Source organism: Anguilla anguilla, chromosome 14 (genome assembly GCF_013347855.1).
Source record: "Anguilla anguilla isolate fAngAng1 chromosome 14, fAngAng1.pri, whole genome shotgun sequence".
NCBI lineage: Eukaryota > Metazoa > Chordata > Actinopteri > Anguilliformes > Anguillidae > Anguilla > Anguilla anguilla.
The window spans coordinates 27,531,882-27,546,823 of record NC_049214.1 but is presented as its reverse complement, the minus strand read 5'-3'; the positions used below and the strand labels follow the sequence as shown (position 1 = coordinate 27,546,823).

The 14,942-nt window shown below is 43.8% G+C and overlaps 1 protein-coding gene across 4 annotated transcripts in view; it reads left to right on the top strand.

The window, feature by feature from the left end:
* Positions 1–352: 352 nt before the first annotated feature.
* The window catches only part of LOC118212736 (uncharacterized protein KIAA1958), a 32,314-nt gene continuing 17,724 nt past the window's right edge, over positions 353–14,942 (top strand). The window contains exons 1-3 of one of the 4 annotated variants that reach the window (XM_035390955.1): positions 354–561; positions 6,595–7,747; positions 12,196–14,601. In XM_035390955.1, the coding sequence (XP_035246846.1) occupies positions 6,610–7,747; positions 12,196–13,574 (2,517 nt within the window). In that variant the 5' untranslated portion in view covers positions 354–561; positions 6,595–6,609 and the 3' untranslated portion in view covers positions 13,575–14,601. Of the gene's footprint in view, positions 562–6,594; positions 7,748–12,195; positions 14,602–14,942 lie in introns of those variants that run through there. The other 3 variants (XM_035390956.1, XM_035390958.1, XM_035390957.1) reach the window with 3 other exon arrangements.

Below are 14,942 nucleotides of genomic sequence, written 5' to 3'. Positions count from 1 at the left end.
TAATATGAAATAATAATATTTGTTTTGCATTGTTTTACGTTTACATTTATTCATGCATTTCCTGATGCATTTACATATTTATTCATTTATTCTTACCTGGGCGAACCTCCATAGCGATCCAATCTCTCAGCATTGTCAAATAAAAATTGCATTAGTAGCAACCAAGATGTTGTATTCTACAGCGATTGAATGTTATGTCCCTACACTGTTGAACTTGAGTTCCACATAGATTGATCTACCGACAGAACTCCTTTGTTATTGGGACTCAAAGAATCCGGAACTGGTTTGTCAAACTACAAAGGGACTCTAGATAGGTCATCTCCCGACGGATGAATGATCTTTGATACAGTTACTACGCGTATTTCCGGTGAGAACGGAAGTGGTCGTGTTCCGTCAAATACTCTTATTGTATTAAAATATGGCTCTCGGTGGTCGGAAAGTGATTTCTCGCAGATGTCTTTGTCTTCAACCAAATAAGTAGAAGGAAAGCAACAAAAATCAATGTGTCACGAGATATCACTCTTCGAAAGAGAACGCATATGAGGCTTTATCGATCTAAAGGTAAAATGTATTTTTCGTTGCGCGTCTTTGTTTCAAAACAGTCCTTGCTTAAGGTGGATGGATGCAGAGAGAGGGTTGTCTATCTAGCAGCATGCCATATTCGCTAGGGATACGCTGATGATTAATGTGTTTGTGTACACGACTGGAATCTCGATCGTTGCTACAAATAACTATTCGGCCAAGCTTACTGCTTGTCTCGCAAGAAGGTTTGTCCCGTGCAAAGCAGTAAAGGGGCAGTAAATATTTCAGTAACGTTAGCTACCAAATCTGCTAGATTTCTTGCAATGTGATTTCATGTTACCCACCAGTTGTAACAGCTTCCAGTGTTCTTTTTATTTGCTATGCTGTAGGTAGCTGGCTAGCGGGGTAACATAATGCTGAAATGCAGCCTGGTACCTAAGCTTGGCGAAATAAACGTGCGTTAACGTATGGAACCAAGCACCAACTATAAATCATAAAGTAAATTGTTAACTAAATTATGTCAGCATGAAGGAGCGGCATTATGCGAATGTTTAAGATTTATTGGATGCAGGAGCAAGATAGGAAATTACAGATGCTCCTGCATCCAATCAGTCATGTCAGTGCGCAGAACATGGACACTAACTTGTTTAGCTGTCAGGTTATTTTTGTGAATATCAGGTTAACGTAAGCGTGTATTTTATTAGAAACCAACTACATTTTTTTATTTTATTTCTTGAAGTATCCCAATTTCAAATGCTAACTTGTAGTACTGTAAATAACGCAACTTCGGCTTGTGGTGCTGCTGCTAATAATAATAATAATAATAATAATAATAATCACAGTTTAATGCATTGATTTTCATAGCTGTGCTAAAAGCGTTTTGAAAAGAAGATTAAATTAGGAGAAAAAAAAAAACGGTCGGAATGAACAGTTTGGGTTTTGCATTTAGTTGAGTGACTTATGGATCACTGCGTGTTTATCATGCCGACTTGTGGCAGCTGCAAATGGCAGGAGTCCGTCTTTGTCTGAGTAAACAGAAAACACCAGATTCGACAGCTATGTGGCATGGCTAGCTTTAGCTATAACTTTGTGTAAATTATCTAGCTGACTGATGCTATACACAGCAGGTTGATTATTCTAAAAAATCATTATTGTATAGATTTAAAAAAAAAAAAAATATATATATATATATACATATATATGTTACTCATTGTAAGCTATAGGCATATCCCTTTTTTAATATGTTGTCTAAATTGGTGTCTTATGTTTACTAATAAATGATCAGTCTTTTTACGTTTTTTCCTCAGGTTCTTTCCAAAACAAATTCTCTTTGAGGGGCAATAAGGGTTTCGTTCAGTTAGTGTCGTTTAAACATTTTGTCTCACTTTCTCAGATAGACTGTCCTTCGGCCTTCACCCCCCCCCCCCCCCAACACGCACATTTTGAAGCACACAGGTGACTGACCTGTAATTACTTTGTGCGTTAATGCACATCCTTTCCTGCAATATAAAGACCCCGTTAGCCTTGGTCGTTTTAATTTTAGTTAAAGGAATACATTTGTGGGGTTTTATTTAAAATATTGGTTTTAAAGTAAAAATGAAATCAAATAGGTGGGATGTGCCAGCAACCCATGCATCTGCTACATCTCTGTACAAACTGACCGGCTACTCTTGTCCATTTTGAATGTTTTAAAAATCAGAATTCTATTTCAGATTTTGTTGTTTTGAAAACTATTCTGGTCCAGTGAGGTCCGCTCATTCCCAATGGCTCAGTTCGAAGCAATATCCGATCTGAAATTTTTAAGTGCTAGGAGTGACTGTTCTTGTGATGTATTGATGTTTCTTCTGTGTGAAAAGCGTTTTCCCTGGATTTCTGTGAAGCAAGCTATTGTATGTATACCTGATTAATGACAAATGTTTTGATTGATTGATAGGCTGTGGTTCTCCATGCATAACATGGGGACAACTGGTTCCTGAAACCACCTTCTATTTGTAGGAGCAAAGCAAAGCCATAAGCCAGTCACCGCTGCATTCTGCGAAGATCAGAATCAAGATCGCATTAATGCATGTTACCAATTACCTCTTCTAATTGCATGATTCACTGAAACAAAAACCAAGAATGCACAGGGATCCTAATTTACTTTGTGCGGTTGCCCAGTAAAATTAGTTTTAGATGGCTGCGTGACCTCAGTTGGATAGGGAAACACAATGAAACGACAATGAAAGTTATGAATGTTCTCTGTAGCCACATCTGTTTCGTTAATTAACCTTCCATTGATCACCATTTGTTATGGGCTTGTGAATGACTCTTAATCTGGTGTCACTTTGTATGTGTTTTTAAAAAAAATCAGAAACAACTGTAGTAAGATAGGATTTACATAACATGAGAAATGTTTTTGAAAATGCGTATGTAAATCAGCGAGCTGATTTCATGTTATTACACCACAAAGCAAATGTGCGTTCACAAAATGCAAAATGATGTATTGCCGGTTAATTATTGTTGTCACGCCCTCTTTGTGGTGCAACAGTCTCAGCGGAAGTAGGATGTCAACAAAACGGAAAAAATAGGTTTCAGCTATAAATAACTTGAGCTCTTTGGCCCAGCGCAATTAGTTATCATGTTAACTACCTCAAGGAGCTTTGAGTCCCTGGCCTGCAATTATAAAATGCAGGCTAATGTGGAGTTTATTTGCCTGAGTATTCCATCCATCCATCCGTTGTCTAACGCACTTATTCTCGGTCAGGGTCGTGATGGAGCTGGAGCCTATCCCAGCATGCATTGGTTGAGATGTAGGGTTACACCCTTTCACCGGTTGCCAATTCCTCAGTGTTTGAGTATTGAGAAACCTATAATAACGAACAGGTATGGGAACTAATGGGTGGTGGTCTTCCCTATTTTAAGAACTCTGTTGTATCGTATTTTTTTATTTGTGGAATATAACATCGGCTAGTCATTTCACGCAATAAAAAACAGATTTATTTAGTGTAGGGCGGGCCATCAATGATGCATGATTTACTGGCTCATATGGGAAATAAATAGCCAGGCACTGTGAATTTATGGCTTTGTGCAATGCCTTCCAACTTTTGAAAAAGGAGGCTTTAATTTTAGTTTTAGTCACAGTGGCTGTAAGGTTACTGTAGTCAGTGTCTTATTCTAGTAAGCAGTTCGCAATGCTTGTGGTGCATCTTCTGACTCATAAGATGATGGTCTCGCAAAGGAAATAGTGAAATTAGGGCAAGAGGGATGCAGAATTTTCTGTTAACTAGCATTGACAGCACATTGAAGAAGCCTAAATTTTCTGGAAGATCTGTATTCATGTCTTTGTTTGTCCTTTTGTGTACTTGTTCTTTTTGGCAGTGGCTGGACCATTGCGTGTTTAGTTTTGCTTAAGTCTTCTGTCAAGCTCGTTGTTTACCGTTTGTGTACTGCAGAAATGGTAAAGAACATATGCAGGTGTAAGATGGAGAACTGTTACCCCCTTTCCACCAACGCAAACCAAGTTCTGTTTCTGGGCTGGTGCTAGTGCCAGTTCGCATTTGGTTCAACTTGTGAACCTTCTAAGAACCGGTTTGCTTTTCCACGGGCTAGAGAGCCACGTCATTACGTCACTGTATACGTCTGTATACGTCTCCGCTTTCCCAGCAACATTGTTACCTGTTAAAATGTATGTCCTGTAAAAATACAGATAATAGAACTGTCTAAATCTAAAAAGCCAACTTCATACATATACATTGTTATATTATTACAGCCTTATTTACTATATCAACTTTAAGACAAGCAACACGCTTGGAATTATCTCATTGCGACCCATTAAATCCAATGGCGCAGACGTTGCTTCAGAATTTCAGACTGCTTTTCGAACGGCTATTTTTCATCCTGCGACTTGGGTTACAACAGTGAATATGTATGGATTCATGCTGATAGCGACCACCCTTTCTCATATTAACCTCAAATACGCAAGACAGGACACTTAAACAGTATGCTAGCAAATTTATGTCAAGTTCCATTCATTTATACGGGGTGGTCGATACACGTCCCCTTAGCAACCAAAAGGTAGCGCTGGACCACCTCTGACTTCTTTGCCAGCACAGAAAAAAATCACGAAAGTACTGAAAAAATAACCACTGGAGGATTACAAGGACATTTTTTCCTACATAACTAGGTACAGGTTGTTACCGATATTTTGCCTATTTCATATATAGTTGCAAATCAGTTTACGTTTTCCTGTCTGTCGAATGAAGGTGGTCTCACTCTACCTGGTGGTCACAAAGTTTTAGTTGGTCTTGGTTGGTCACGATAAATCCCGCCCCCAGCCCCTGACGTAAGCGGTTCTTGGTTCTAGACCAGCCAAGTGTTGGTGCCACTTTGGAACCAGTTTTCCTGGCCGAGAGCCGGTTCTTTTGCTGTCGAAACGCGAAGAACTGGTTCGCGATTAGGCACCGGCTCCGAACCAGCCCTCAAAATCCCTTGGTGGAAAAGGGGTATGTGTGACCTTATGCTGTCTGTTACCCCTAGATGCCTTAGGGCAGGGGTGCACAACTCCAGTCCTGGGGGGCTGGTGTGCCTGCTGGTCTTTGTTCCAACCAATTACCTTAGTTTTAGTTTTTTGACAGCTCTATAAACTAGGCTGGTTAACTCCTGGACTTGAGCACAGTAAACTCTCTAGGATATGCAGAGCAAGATATGATTGAGCTAATGGAATAATTAAGAAGAGAAGTTGGCACAAAATCCTTAAATGGATCGGCCCTTGTCGTGCACCCCTGCCTTAGGGCCTAGATTTTCAACAAGGGGGCTGTGGACCCCTGGGGGGGTCTGTGAAGTACCATAGGGGGTCCGCACACTTTCAGACGCCCCCGCCCTCCTCCCTCGGCAATCCTTATAAAACCTTTTTTTTTGAACATAACCCTTTGTAATTTATGATGCGGGCTCCTGTTACCTTTGAACCCTGCGTGGGGGTCCCTCGATCAAAGCCAGTTGAAGACTCAGCCTTAGGGGATCAGAAAGACCGTACGTCACTGTGGGGCTAGGCAGGTGCTTGCTCTGCCGTAGGAGCTGACTGAAATCCCACTGTTTAAAAATGAATTAAAAAGCACACCCATATCGCCGGTGTGTCACAGAGGTCTGGAACCTGCCAGACCTACTCAATATTCCATTACGCATTATTCCAATTTGCATCGGCTGAGTCAGCCGTGTAACTTGAGCTAAAGGTCATGTTTTTTTATTTATTTAAATAATATATTCTCATGAATCGGCAATCTGATTACCACGAGAAATGAATCCACCCATGAAATACCAGATGTTAGATTTGTTCATTTCAAATTTATAGTTGAAATAACATCATAACCTTTAGTTTAAAAGTGCAGTTATCTCTATTTCAGCCATTTAACTGGGCAGTGGTGTATTTGCTTTATTAATAAATGTATCTGAATTGTGTCAGTGGCATTGAACTCCAGAAACCTCCAGGAGTCCTTTCACCTCTTGTCTTTTTCAGTTCAGTTCATCTCTTCTTATGGTGGCTGTTCTGTTCAGCCATTCTGTGTTATTCATTGGTTGGATCTGGATTTGATTTTATTAACTGTCATCTGCAAACTATTTTCTCAGGGAATGGAAATGAGGAGTGAATGCAGAATCAATCGTTTTAGCACAGCGGAAATGAAAAATACTTTCACGTTTAAAGGGGAATTCCGCCTAAAAATGAAGAAGTGCACATTGCTTCTTACAGTCTCAAAATACTGTTATTACATTCGTGTTTTTTCCCTCCCATCATGTGACAAATCCAGTTTTACTGGCTGCAGCTGTCGTAGGCAAGATCACCAGAGCTGCGTTTTACTCTAAAATAAAAAAATAAAAAATCTTTTCTGCAGTTAAAAAAAAATTGTTGTTTGGAACTTGTTGCCTATATTAGGAACTTAAAATTAAGCCTAAATTAAGTCTGCTGTATAAATTTAGTAGATTATTAGCTTAGAGGGGGCCAGCTTGCCTAGGTGCAGTGGAAGTTCTTTTGCGTCGCATTGCGCTGCAGGTGTAGTTTTGAGACGGTCTCTAAAGCGGTCATCTCCTCGTCTTTTCCAGAGGAGTGAGGCCACCATGGAGGACTGCTTGCACGCCTCGTCCGAGGACCTGTCCAAGCTGGTGAGCTGGGCCCACAGCCACGGCACCATCTGCGCCCTCATCCCCAACCTCAAGCACCTGCTGACCGAGGGCGCCCACGGCAACCTGACCGCCATGTGGGGCTGCAGCGCGGGCCACGCCTACCACTGGCCCCTGTCCGCCACCTGCAGGACGGGCCCCAAGGAGCGCGCCTGCTACCAGGACAGCCGGAGCGCGGGCTCGGACAGCCTGAGCATGCAGGGCGGGTCGGGGACCCAGGCCAGCCCCGGGGACCGCTTCCCGGGCCGGGGGGGGGCGTCCAAGGGCAAGGGCGACTGCGGCCAGACGCGGGACTCGTGCGACTTCTCCAACTGCAGCGAGCCGTCGGAGGCCGACGACAACGCGGAGGACTACGGCGGCAACCTGTTCGACATGGTCTACGAGTCGTCGGCGACCGACGAGGACGCCGACTACGAGCCGCGGCTGCAGAGCGCCGCCGAGTGCCACGCCCTCCGGAAGCGGGGGGCCCCCGGCGCGGCGCCGGGCCAGCCGTGCCGCCCGCGGCCGGAGGAGGCGCCCGGCGAGGCGGCGGTGAAGAAGATCAAGCAGGAGGCGCAGGAGGATTATTACATCGTGGCCCACGGGCAGCTGGGCGGCGGCGCCGACGGCGGCGGGGGGGCGGCCCACTCCCCGAAGCAGCCCTGCCAGCGGGCGGCCCTGTCCCAGGCCGCGCTCCTCAGGCCGTCCGACGCCGACCCCGCCTCCGCCCGCGCCTCGCCCTCGGGGAACCCCGCGGCCAGACCCCCCCGCGCGCCCCCCCTCCCTGGCTCCCAAACCCGGCCGCCACCGGCAACCGCCCAGCCCCCCAGCAGGCCCGACCCCCTCCCCAGGCCCCCGGGCGGCCCGCCCTGCTGCGGGCCCAACCACGCCTCCAACGTGCCCTTGCTGACCCCCCCTCGGCTCGCGGGACATGGCGAGCCCTCGGACGTGCCGCCCGGCGAGGAGCTGGCGAAGTCCTGCTGCCCCGCACCCCTGCCGTACGGCGACCCCGACACCTCCCCCGCCTGCCTCAACTCGGACCTGGAGATCATTTCCACGCAAGCCCTCGGCGCGGAGCCCAAGTCAGAGGCCTCAGGTAAAGCCCGTCTGGCCCTTCTGTGGAGAAAACGGCAAAGTTAGCCAAAGTTAGCAGCCTGAACGCGCTTCCCTCGCCTACGCTGGCTACAGTATTGCCATTTATTCTGTTACGGTAGACATTTTCTGCTGTGTTTCCTTGCTTGTAGGTGTTAATCTTACTAATAGGGATTGAAGTTACATTTTAAATGCAACATTGCTAACATTGCTAATTAAAGCCATGTAGTTTCTTCACAGAGAATATATACTGCCTGGCCGAAAAAAAAGTCTCACACTCTAAGATTTCGTTTGACCGCCTTTAGCTGTGATTACGGTGTGCATTCATCGTGGCATTGTTTCGACAACCTTACGCAATGTCACAACATTTATTAGCTTTTAAGGCCCATTGACCAAGAGGGGGCGTGGCGATGGGCGTGGCCTATCACAAAAAGGCGCATAACTCCCAAATGGATTCACAGATTTGCACAAGATTTTGTGGAAAGGTTGGTCATGAGCCAAAGAAGAGGTCACGTGTTTGTGTGAGGGTGTGTGAGGGGGCGTGGCGATGGGCGTGGCCTATCACAAAGAGGCACATAACTCCCGAGTGGATTCACAGATTTGCACAAGATTTTGTGGAAAGGTTGGTCATGAACCAAAGAAGAGGTCACGTGTTTGTGTGAGGGTGTGTGCGTGGATGCATGCACACATGTATGCATGCGGGTGTGTGGTCGCAGCTATTGCTGATTCGCGCTTGTTTCCGTCCAGAATTGCATTATCTTGACGACGGGAGAGTCAAACCACTCCGTAAAGTCTTCTCCAGCACATCCCAAAGACTTTCAATGGGGTTAAGGTCAGGACTCTGTGGTGGCCAATTCATGTGTGAAAATGATTCTCATGCTCCCAGAACCACTCTTTCACAATTTGAGCCCGATGAATCTTGGCATTGTCGTCCTGGAATATGCCTGTGTCGTCAGGGAAGAAAAAATCCATTGATGGGATAACCTGGTCAGTCAGTACATTCAGGTACTCAGCTGACTTTATTTTATTGCAGCATAACGTTGCTGAGCCTTGACCTGACTAGGGTTGCAAAGGGTCGGAAAATTTTAGGTAAATTTCTGGAAATTTTGGAAGTTAAGCTCGGGAATTTTGCACAATTTCAATATAAAATCTTACCTTTTAATAGTGAACTTATTTTGGGGGGGGGATACACATAAAAAAGCAATACTAGGTCTTATGGCATGTTTTGATTAAAAGTATGCCCATTTAATTGAATTGTAACCATGCACTGCATTCAGCAGCGCACTCTTCCATCACATGTACTGATAATTTGCCAGCATCCCTTTAAATAGGAATTCAGTAAAATTACAATCCTCTGCATGCACAGTGCATTCTCCCATCACGTGTGCAGCCCACATTACTGCCAACACTACCGCACTGTCTGAGCCAAAGGACTACATGCTTTCAGGTAAGTTTTGATTATATTACTGGAGTGAATATATGTTATATTTTTTATGATATTTCAGTTAATCGGCAGATAGTAGCCTAATGCAAAGTACACAGTTTATACCTTGTTAACACCTTCTGCTAGCTAGCTGTTACCATGTGATGTAGCTTGATTGAGCATGCTAATTGAGGAGTTTTAATTAATCTATTTCCATTCATTCTTTATTGTAAAACATTTATTTTATAAATGAGTTGTTCACTTAAAACCCTAAGGCCTATTCTGACAGTGGTATTAATTCAGTTTATTGTTTAGTTTATATTCACCAATGAAAATAATACATTTCGTCATGTTTTTGTTTACAAAAGTGAATTGTTATTTCATTATGTTTTATTTTTGTCATGGCAAAAGGGGTCGTAACAAATATTTTTCGTTGATGAAATTAACGCCGTCTGATAAGTAGGCTATTTTTATCGCTGTGAAGCGGCATGGAGACGTTGTATAAATATTGGTAATTTTGGACAAGCAGTTAGCTTCTCTTCAAAACTTTCCGTCTTTGGTCACATAGTGTGCTGCCGACGTCACTTGGCACTACTCATGGTATACTGCTCGTCACTAGAACCGCGGGGTCAACTGACCCCTTGCGCAGTAAAATGGGACGTTTTTTGTTAATGTTTATTCCACATGTCTGTCATTCCTTGACTTTTTCTAAAAACTCGTGCTTCAACTATCTATGTAAATAGAATTCTAACACAACACTTGGAAGACTGTTTTTAGGGGTTTTTAAGGTGTTAAGAGAAAAGTCTTTTTTTTTTGGAGGGGGGTCATAGGGAACGTTTGCAATTATGTCTGCTTATGATATGGTAAAAGGTTTGTGTCTATCTGCATATGACATGGTAAATGCAGCCTGAGCAAATAGGGCTATATTTCCATTTTATTCCCGTTATTTCTCGTTAATTATGGAAAGTTTCCACCTTGAATATTCCCAGAATTTTGCAGCCCTAGACCTGACCAATTGAAGCAACCCCAGATCATAACACTGCCTCCAGAGACTTATACAGTGGGTACTGTCCAAAAAAATCCAAACGGCTTCTTTTTTTTTGGCCAGGCAGTGTACATTAAGTCACAAGAGATTTTTAGTTGTTGCAGATACATTTTCGTTCTGTTGGGTGCGACTGTTGGATGAATTTGGCATTGTAATGTGTCAGATGTAAGGGAACTAAATTAACATCCTATCCCCGAACATTCATGGCATTACTGATCAAGGGAGATATAGGCTATAAGTGGTGTGGCTGGAAATGGGTTGAAATTCATAATGTTGGCAAGGTGATTTCACTACATAGTAGCTTGGATGAAACCTGGTTGGGATGCCATAAAATACTTTAAGACACCCTCTATACCCAGACAGTTCGTAAACATTTGGCCTAGTTTTATTTTTGGAAAGTGGCAATTCACCCTTCCTGCAGATGCGGACTGGTTTGTGTGTTCAGTAGATGAAGATGTATTACTATGTTTTTTGGATGCACTTATTGAATTTCTCAAAATTAACATTTGCATTTTTGATTTGCTATGTTTAGCACAAGTGGTTGGCTTAGTAGCATTGCGCATTAAGCTGAAACAAAAACCAAAAGTATCAGGAGGTTTACCTGCTCCATATAAAGGTAAAATGTATATTTCAGTCCTTGACAGTTTTAACCCACATATTTGGCACAACTGAGTTCTGCCATTTCAAATAAAAAAAGCGGGGAAAATGTATATAAAATCTGGAAAAGAAATGTAGTTTGTCAACAGTTTGACAGCACTAATAGATAGTACCTGTACACTGCCAGAAACTGTGACTGTGTAACTGTGAGCCTGGTTCTTAAATATTCATTTTGTTCGAAACGTCGAGAATGTTTTTGCACTATCCGGCGCATGTGACAAATGTATCACGTAAATTGGCGAACCGTAGTAAAACAATGTGCCGTTTTCCGCGCATTTCTCCGTGTAACGCGGGAACTGATGGTTCTGCGAAGCCGCCGAGGAGTTTATTTATGATTTATTCCCGTAATTACGCTCCCGCGGGGGACTCGCTGCTCGACCAAGGAAAACCAAGGCTGTAAATTAAATTTAAGGTGCTGCGCCTCTATGGGTTCCACGAGCAGTATGTATTATAAAATCAGTCCTGGTGTAATAAACCTACAGTTTACCACAGTTTCCTACACGTACGTGCTAGTTTAGACCGTACTGATGATTATTTGGTGTCTGTCAGTACTTCACATCTTACTGTTTGTCGACAGACTCTATACGCTGCCTGGCCGAAAAAAAAGTCGCACGCTCTAATATTTCGTTGGACCGCCTTTAGCTTTGATTACGGCGCGCATTTGTCACGGCATTGTTTCGACAACCTTATGCAACGTCACAACATTTATTTCCGTCCAGAATTGCATTATCTTGTATTGATGACGGGAGATTCGAACCACTCCGTAAAGTCTTCTCCAGCGCATCCCAAAGACTTTCAATGGGGTTAAGGTCAGGATTCTGTGGTGGCCAATTCATGTGTGAAAATTATTTCACATGCTCCCAGAACCACTCTTTCACAATTTGAGCCCGATGAATCTTGGCATTGTCGTCCTGGAATATGCCTGTGCCGTCAGGGAAGAAAAAATCCATTGTTGGGATAACCTGGTCATTCAGTACATTCAGGTACTCAGCTGACTTCATTTTATTGCTGCATAACGTTGCTGAGCCTTGACCTGACCAATTGAAGCAACCCCAAATCATAACACTGCCTCCAGAGGCTTACAGTGGGCACTTTCCATAAAAATCCAAACGGCGACTTTTTTTTTGGCCAGGCAGTGTATAATCAAAATGAATGGATATCATGATGATGCGGATAGCGTAATGAGTAGAGGAGCCAAGCATGTAATGACTAGCTCTTGGGTTCAAGCCCTGCTCAGAACATAATTTTTTTCAAAACTGGAAAAACTTGTATTACCTAGACACATATAAGTATGAACAATATTTTTACATTTATATCTTAATTACAGAAAAAATGAATATCAAGAGGAAGGGAATGAAGCACAACCAGTGGAGAGAGGACAGGATGGCAGGGGCAATAACAGAATATAGGGGCCTTCTGGAGGCAGGTCAGGAGCCAAATCTCCGTTGCGTGGCTAAGGCATGGTGTGTGCCAAAATCAACTCTACAGAGGCGAGTAAAAGGTATCACACAGGGATCGTCACATGCCTCTGGGCGCAAGCCCTGTATACCAGAGGAGGCAGAGAAGGAGCTATCCAGTTTGCTGATAATGCTGTCGCAGAGAGGATTTCTTCTTAGGAAGTGTGATGTTCAGTGTATTGCTTATGAATTCGCCAAGGTCAACAACATCCCAGGCTTTTCACAAGCGAAGCAAAAGGCAGGGTACTACTGGTTTCAGGGGTTTATGAGGCGAAACCCTACTCTCACAATCAAGAAGCCTGAGCCTCTCTCCGTTACAAGGGCTGCAGGGATGAACCCAGAGGTAGTGGGGAAATGGTTCGAAGATTACCAGGCCCTGCTAGAGCAGCTGTGCATTACAAAGGTCCCTTCCCATATCTGGAACTGTGATGAGTCTGTCCTCCAGGACAACTTTGCTTCGGGTCGTGTCGACGGGGAGGTGGGGAAACCCTGTTTTGAAATCCCTGCAGGCGAGAAGGGAGAGACGACAACAGTCCTGGCGTCGTTCAATGCAGCGGGCACCTATGCTCCACTGATGGTCATTTTCAAAGGGAAGAGTGTGAGGAGCGAGTGGCTGTATGGGTCCCCTGAAAATGTAGCAGTCGAGGCATCTGAAAACGGATGGGTAAACACGAAGCTCTTCGTTGAGTGGGGGAAAGGGTTTATGCAGCAGCTCCCCAAAGACGACACCAGGCCCCACCTCCTCCTCCTGGATGGTCACGGCAGCCATGTGTTTAACTTGGAGTTCCTCAGCCTGATGAAGGCGCACAACGTGCACGTGATGTGCCGCCCTCCTCACGCCACCCTCGCGCTACAGCCGGCGGACGGGGCTCCGTTCAAAAGCCTGAAGCACAATTGGTGTGAGGTGGGCCGAAGGTGGAACAGGCAGACCGCGGGGATGACGCTTCCGAAGATACAATTCTTCTCGGTTTTTTCAGAGGCGTGGAAGAAGACTGCCACAGTGGAAAATGCCCAAGCTTGGTTCAGGGCTACGGGGATGTACCCTGTGAACTCTAACGTAATACTGGCTGAAGTCTTTGCTCCCAGTGCAACAACAGAGAGGGCACTGCAGTCCCCAGCACAAGCTCAAACGCCACAGCCCCCAGCACAAGACAACACACTGCTCCAACAAGATGTCTGCATGGAGTTCATGGACACTGTTGAGATAGTCCCAAACAAGTTACCTGGATCTCTCAAAATACCAAACTGAGAGCGGGGGAACAAGAAGCCACGTACCAGGCCACCATCATACACCCTCACCAGCCAGGAGCACCTCCTTTATGTGGAGAAATCCAAGCAGAAACAGAACAAGGCAAAAGCAACAAAGGTGAACAGGCCTACTCTAACCAAAAAAGATTTGGTCACAGGGTGCCAGGCAAAATATGTTTCAAAGGACTGGATGAAGTGTGACTTGTGCCATGGCTGGTATCATGAGTCCTGTGCAGAGGAAGATGGCCTTCTTGACGATTCATCATTCTCCTGCCAGGACTGCTACACAGAGAAGATAGGGTTGGAAAGGATTCTCTGGGCTAAAGTTCATAAATGGCCTATGATTAACATTGCACTTGTGGCTTATGTGATTGAATACGATAACATTGAGACTGGATGGAAAAATTATAACATTAACAATTCTCAATTTTCAAATGTTTCTCCTGTTGAAATGTTCAATAAATTATTTGTTATTCTAATCTACCTTGGTTTGTGAGTATCAAAGCACAATGTCTTTTAAGCTTGAAATGACTGTCCCACCATATATGCTGTCCCACATTACCTGAATACTCTGACTGTGTGAAAGAGGGTGCCATGCTATGTTTAAGGATGTTTATTTTTTTATAAACATTTATTTTCTCTGTGTTTAAATAAAAACCCCTCTCTTTGCCATCGATGTGAATCCTTCCTTTAAGTGACGTGTCCTGAAAAGGGAACGGTTCATCAGTGATGCAGTGAATAAACGATACTCTGTAAAATATTTATTTATTTATTTATTTATTTATTTATTTATTTATTTATTTAGAGGCGTCAAATGAAGATTAGTAAGAAGTGATTCATCGTGTTTAAAACCAGAGGCCGGCTGGACTAATGAATAATGTTAGCCTTTGAAAGATTGCTTTTTATAGGCAGGCTTATTTAGATTTTACTGTGGACAAACTGTTGGACAAATTCTGTTCTTTTCATTTAGCAAAACTTCAACTTGGAATGGTTATGGTGTGAGGTCTTCACAGTGGGGTTCTTTCTTCTTTTTTGAAGAAAAATAAATTAAAGTCACAGAGGATGCCACTGTAATATAAATGTACTCAGAGAAAGGAATGACTGGTGGTAGAAGTGATGATACTTCAAAGAACAAAAATGTGTTAGTTTTCTGCTTGGCATGGAAAAATGATTTCATTAAAACCCTTTGCACCCTTGAGAATGAGCGGTGAAAGTAAAAACGATGGCTCCTTTTTGTCAGTGACATGTAGCCACTCAAGTTTGGTTGAATATCTTGCTATCTCTGCACAATGCTGACTCTTAGTTTAAGCACTGGAGTGTTGTATTGCTTGGGCCCTGATCCTATGCTTGCAGTTAACTAACTTAATGT